This window comes from Protopterus annectens, chromosome 1.part0, assembly GCF_019279795.1.
Source record: "Protopterus annectens isolate FY-2018-M chromosome 1.part0, PAN1.0, whole genome shotgun sequence".
Taxonomy (NCBI): domain Eukaryota; kingdom Metazoa; phylum Chordata; order Ceratodontiformes; family Protopteridae; genus Protopterus; species Protopterus annectens.
Genome location: NC_056725.1, coordinates 622,649,409 through 622,655,217, shown reverse-complemented (window position 1 = coordinate 622,655,217; position 5,809 = coordinate 622,649,409). Strand labels below are relative to the sequence as shown.

The 5,809-nt window shown below is 39.5% G+C and overlaps 1 protein-coding gene across 1 annotated transcript; it reads left to right on the top strand.

Moving 5' to 3' along the window:
- The first annotated feature begins 2,007 nt into the window (after nt 1-2,007).
- Nucleotides 2,008-3,398, top strand: TBCC (tubulin folding cofactor C). Its single transcript, XM_044061903.1, has one exon. The coding sequence runs from the start codon at nt 2,089-2,091 to the stop codon at nt 3,121-3,123; it is 1,035 nt and encodes a 344-aa protein (XP_043917838.1). The 5' UTR covers nt 2,008-2,088; the 3' UTR covers nt 3,124-3,398.
- Nucleotides 3,399-5,809: the final 2,411 nt, after the last annotated feature.

Here is a 5,809-nt window from a genome sequence, read left to right as displayed (position 1 = left end):
AACAAACTGAAGGCAGACATCAAATCCTATTCTGCTACACAAATTCTCTAGTAAATGCTGGCCTAAGAAATGATTAGTGGGATACTCACAGGCTTACTGTCATGGCAGAAAGTGCAGCATAGTTTCCTCTGGTAAATCTAGCATTGCTATGACCTACCATACAGATAATATTTTAAATAAATCAGTGTCATCAGACATTTAACTAACTATGTTGGTAACAAACTCTCCTTCGGCCACTATGTCTCTGTCATGGTTAGAAAATCCTTCTATCTTGCACAATGTATTTGATGTGGTATCCACTTATGGTTCAGAGTAGTTACAGTCCCATGCTATGTCTCCCTAAACAGGCCCGTTACTGAATATAATGTTACCTTTGGCATGTATGTCACTAGGCACCTAAATTAACTTGCGAGACCTCAACATTTCCTCTGCAAAAATACCTCAAATTTCAGTGCCCTTGCCTGCTCTGAAAAAGTAAAACCCTATCCCCCTCTTAATGTCATACAGGCTCTTGAGTGATGATCTCCACTTAACCTTCCATGCTATGAATCACCCAGCACTCTTTGAACTCTTTTATCTAAACAGTCTCAGTAATAAAGCAAGCACTTGCTCTAGAGACGTAAACATATAATGATATATTTATAATACCCAATGTAGGCCCTGTTTCTGGAATCGGCTACCCTTACACCCCAAGCACAGCACTAACCAGTACATTCTAGAAACAGTCTGGATACATTCAAGAGTGACAGAAAATTCTCACCTGCAATATGTGGGGAAAATCTACTAAAAGGGAGACAGCGTTAGTTTCCTACCATGGGTGATAAAGTTGGCTTTCTTGATTTTCTTTTATGATGTTTGCTTAGTAAGTCCCATACCACTCAACAACTTAGTGCCAGAATTTTGGACCAACCCAAAAATAATGGGGATGGGGGGAGAAAGGCCCACAACCAGGGATGGAGTTTATATAATCCTTTCCTAAACTTAGAAAGTTGGCAGAATAACAGGCATTGCATTAGCATGCATTTTCTGAAGGATATGAAATCTGAAACACAAATGTCTATCATTATATAGTGGCTTTAGTCCTGAATGATTGTCAGAAAAAAACAACAAATTTTATGAGGAACAGACGAATAAACCTTCTAAGTTTGTAAGAGCAATAGTTAAAACCTGTCCCTATTTTTGGGCCATACCTATCAACTGTTCAGACTTTTGCCTCATATTTTTCATCTCTCCATCATAAAATTTTTGATTTTCAGGATTTTTGTGGCAAATCAGTGAGGATTGACTAAATAATGAGAGGCATGAGTTTCAGACTTCATATCCTTCAAAAAAATGCATGGCAACACAAGACCTTTTATTAAACTAGCAACTTTCTAAGTTTACAAGAACAATATTTATAAAGTTTGTTCCTATTTTGGGGCTTAGTCCAGATACTTTGTGCTAAGAGGTATGTTTGCCCCGCCCCCCCCCCTCCTTTTATGGCTTTGTCCAAATTTCGTGCTGTTAGAGGTTGAGACATTTTATTTTCTGTTGTCAAACAGTTGACTAAACTAAGGACAAAAACAGCAACAAGTCTTTAGAATTATTGCTCTCAACTGTCTCCGAGTCTCAACGACGTCCCTGGTTTTTACCTCAAATGCTGTGATTCTGAAGCAACTTGAAGTTATTAAAACGCAGCTGTAATTTCGTTTAGAAACCACTACTTCTTCAGAGCACGTGCTAACATAAATCCATTCATGCTAATGATTTTCTGAATAAACAGCATCTATAATTAATATATATATAGAGATAGATCTTTTACTTTGGGTTGGTGAGTCTTGAATTAAGTTGAGAACTATTCTTCAGCTTGTTACAGTCATTACTAGTCGTATGTCTTATCTATACAAAGTTCTGCAAAACATACATTTTTAAGAAAAATGTAAAAACAATATAAGCTACATCGTACTAACCACACCTTTTAGCCTTAGCGTACAAAATGCAACCTAAAGTCCACAAAGGGAACAATATCCTATCCCATGTGATAAACGTTAATTGCGTGACGTATGGGCGTCGGAACTTGTGTGGATGAACAGGAAGTGGCTGTAAAAAATGATGGATCCGAGCAAAACAGTGTGTGGTGATAATGCTATGGTGGAAAAGGAATCTGGGTGTAATACCACCAGCAAAATTCCTGAATGGCTTCTGAAGAGAGATATGGAAAGGCAGCAAGAAATAGATAGAAAGAAACAGGAAAGAGAAAGCCAAGCGGTAAAAGAAGAAAAGAGCAGCTTTTTCAACTCAAATTTTTATACTGAAAAGTCGAGCATAGACGCAATGCTGCAGTCTTGTTGCAGCATTCCAAAGGCCGATCTCCCTATGCATTTTGAAGCTATGACCGTTAAACTTCAGCAGTTACAAAAGTTTTTGAATGATAGTGTTATGTTTTTACCTTCTTACGATTTACGACAGGCCCAAGACGCCTTGCAAAATCTGCAAGATGCAATGATTGAGAAAAGAGATGAGCTGATGCCCAAGAAAAAGTTTGCCTTCAAAGTGCGTAAGAAAGAGGTTTCTGTCCCGAAAGAGAAGTCGGTGCTGGAATGTATAGATGGACCAAAAGACAAGGCAATGGCACCTACTATGTCTGTTTGTGGATTTTCTAATGTAGCCTCCCAAAATCTGGTAAAATTCTCAGACGATGTAAATAGTAAAGATGTCCTTCTCAGCAACTTGTCAGATTGCACAGTGAAGCTGTTTGGTGCCCCAAGTACACTTCATATTAAAAACGTCATAAATTCTAAAATTTTATGTGGTCCTGTGGCCACGTCTGTATTTGTGGATGAATGTAAGGATTGCGTTTTTGTTCTTGCTTGCCAGCAACTCCGAACCCACAGTACCAAGGACACATCTGTGTATTTGCACGTAACAAGCAGAGCAATTATAGAGGACTGTAGTGACATTCGGTTTGCACCTTATAGCTGGTGGTATGAAGGACTCGAGAAAGACTTTGCAACCGCTGGCTTGCAACGAAACACAAATAACTGGAACTGTGTGGATGATTTCAACTGGCTTTCACTAGAGGCACACTCTCCTAACTGGAGTGTCATCCCTGATGTGGAAAGGATAAAGGCGTGGGATTCGTAGCCTTCGTGCTATCGGTATCATTCCAGGCAGTGCTCTTTTTGAGGGCTAGGTTGGCAGTGTTCGCAATGAACGATACCGATGCTTTGGTGAAGCTCGGACCTTTGCAGCACTTTTGAAACACGGGGTGTGACTTAACAGATGTTGAATATGCCATCGTTTTAAACTGTTTGCTGGTGTGTTAGTCATGTTTATATTCGGTACACCTCTTCGCCACTGTAATTGTATAAAGTGATAGTAATGCATTGTAATAAACGAAGGAAAGCACGTATAATGGGCGTACTGGCTGACGTTTATTTTTGCTTTATGTATTAGAATAATTTAGCGTGAATGATGTGTAAGTTTGCCTTTTATTACTGGGAATGAATCTCTGAGTAAAGTCACTTTTCAACGGAGGCTGAAGGGAGAAGCTTAACGTTTGACCATGTCAGCTGTAGTAATGACATCGTTCTACATTGGAGGGACCTTATAGAATTACGCAAAAAAAGGTAGTATAAAATTACGCAAAAAATGTATAGAGAAAACGTCCTGTACCCGCTGTACCGCCTCAAAGCCTCATTTTCTTACTCTGTCCTATAGACTGCTAAGGGGGCATCAGTGCTTGGCCTTCAAAGCCTGTGATCCGGTCTTCTGGACCTGTTGCACATCCGCATATAGGTTCATAGGTTCATACTAGGCTATCTGCCCAAGGGCATTTATAAGCCTAGCCCATAGTTATGTGGCTTTCGCCACCCCTTTAGTTTGAATATATTAGAAAGTCCCTGTCTATAGAGACCCCGAACCTTGTCTGCAACATAAATGACGTTGAAGGGACAGGTATGTTTCTGGAAAATTACCCCATCTCTGGAACAGGCTTCCCATCCAGGTGAATCTGAGTTTCTCCTTGTACTTTCCAAGTGCAACTTAGATTAGTGGATGTAGAATTGTAAATTTACCCTTTCTACCACCTATGTCTCTCTCAGAAAGAGGACGCTTGCAAATGGTCAACCACTCCTGTCCAAGTTATATCCTGCATTAAATGAGTAGTATGACCTGTCAAATACAAGTTGGGTGGCATAGCTAAGCTTAAAATCTACTTGAGACCTGTGATTACTAGGGCATTTTTGCTTCATTTCATAATCAGGGAGCTTAGTGACTGGATTGGCACAACTACAAGACTGTCTTGTTGATGGTTATGTTTTCACTAAGATTTTAGGTTGTAGATTGTGTGAGAGGTTTTTAATATCTGTCTGGTTAGTTCCAGACAATTTGCAGTCTGTGGACTTGTCACTCTTAAAATGTTTACATTTTTTGAGTTAGTACTAGTGTCCAGTGAGTATATAGCTAAGCTTAAAATCCACTTGAGACCTGTGACTACTAGGGCATTTTTGCTTCATTTCATAATCGGGGAGCTTAGTGACTGGATTGGCACAACTACAAGACTGTCTTGTTGATGGTTATGTTAGGTTGTAGGTAGATTGTGTGATAGGTTTCTAATATCTGTCAGGTTAGTTCCAGACAATTTGCAGTGTGTGGACTTGTCACTCTTTTTGAGTTAGTACTAGTGTCCAGTGAGTATAGTTCTTAGAGTGTGTAACAGTTTAATAATCGACTGGTTGGCAAGACATTTGTTTTAATTTCTCCAAATCTTTTGGGTTTCTAATACCATAATGGGAATGGACCCCATGAACTTATCATACTTTTGACTTAGGAATGAAATTAGTATCGTTTCCGTCTTTGATGTCAGCCAGAAGTGCTCTACGCAGGACCTGCACTGACTCTCTAATTCTTACGGAGTTACATGTATTGGTAACGTATCAAAATATGCTTGTAGATTCTGTTTTATAAGACCCATTGCTCCTACTACTATTGGAACAGTCTGGATATCTTTCTTCCACATTGCACTAGTTTCTGCCTGCAAATCCTGATATTTTATGACTTCTTGCCTCCTCTGTATGCAAGACACTGTAGTCACTGGGTGTGGAGATATCAATGATCAGTGCTACTTTTTTCTTTTCATGGACTACTATGTCCAGTTTTCTAGCATCTGTCTTTTGAACTGTTATTTTTCAGCCACTTCGATACCATAATGTTTGCACAGTCCCCAGTGCAACAATCTTGCCACATTATTATGCCTTTCAGTATACAGTCCTCCCATTAGTATGTCGCAACCAGCAATGAGGTGTGCGACTGTTTCCAATTCTGTTTTCCAAAACCTACGTTTGTCTGTTTCTACCACATGTTCAGTGGACTTTGTAAAGCAATGCGTCTGTCTTGGGCCGACAGTATTAACCTTTCATCTCTTGGTTTGAATTCACCTCTCCTTAACCATTCTTGCATTCAATATAGATCATGAGGTTCTTAAAGAAGCTTTCTACACTTGCAGCTATATGCATTTTTCACATTTCTTGTGTTCTCATCTGATCCTTCACCTAATCTTTTGTTTTTTGGCACATTCAATTGCTGCCTGTCTTTATTTACATCTGGTTTGATTTGCATTTCTGCTTGACGCTGATATGATTCTGCTAGACTAAGCAGTGAAGTCATCTTAGATTTATTCTACTAGTGTTTCAAAACGTTCACTACATTTGGGTCTTGAGGTCAGCAGATGCTAGATCTGTAAACCTCAAAATGCATTCATTCGAGGCATTCCTTAAAATGGAGAACATTGACATCCGTGCAGTGACAGAGACCTGGTTCAAGGCTCCAG

Excerpts from the sequence above, each read along its gene's own strand:
- TBCC (XM_044061903.1), top strand. The coding sequence starts at position 2,089 with ATGATGGATCCGAGCAAAACAGTGTGTGGTGATAATGCTATGGTGGAA.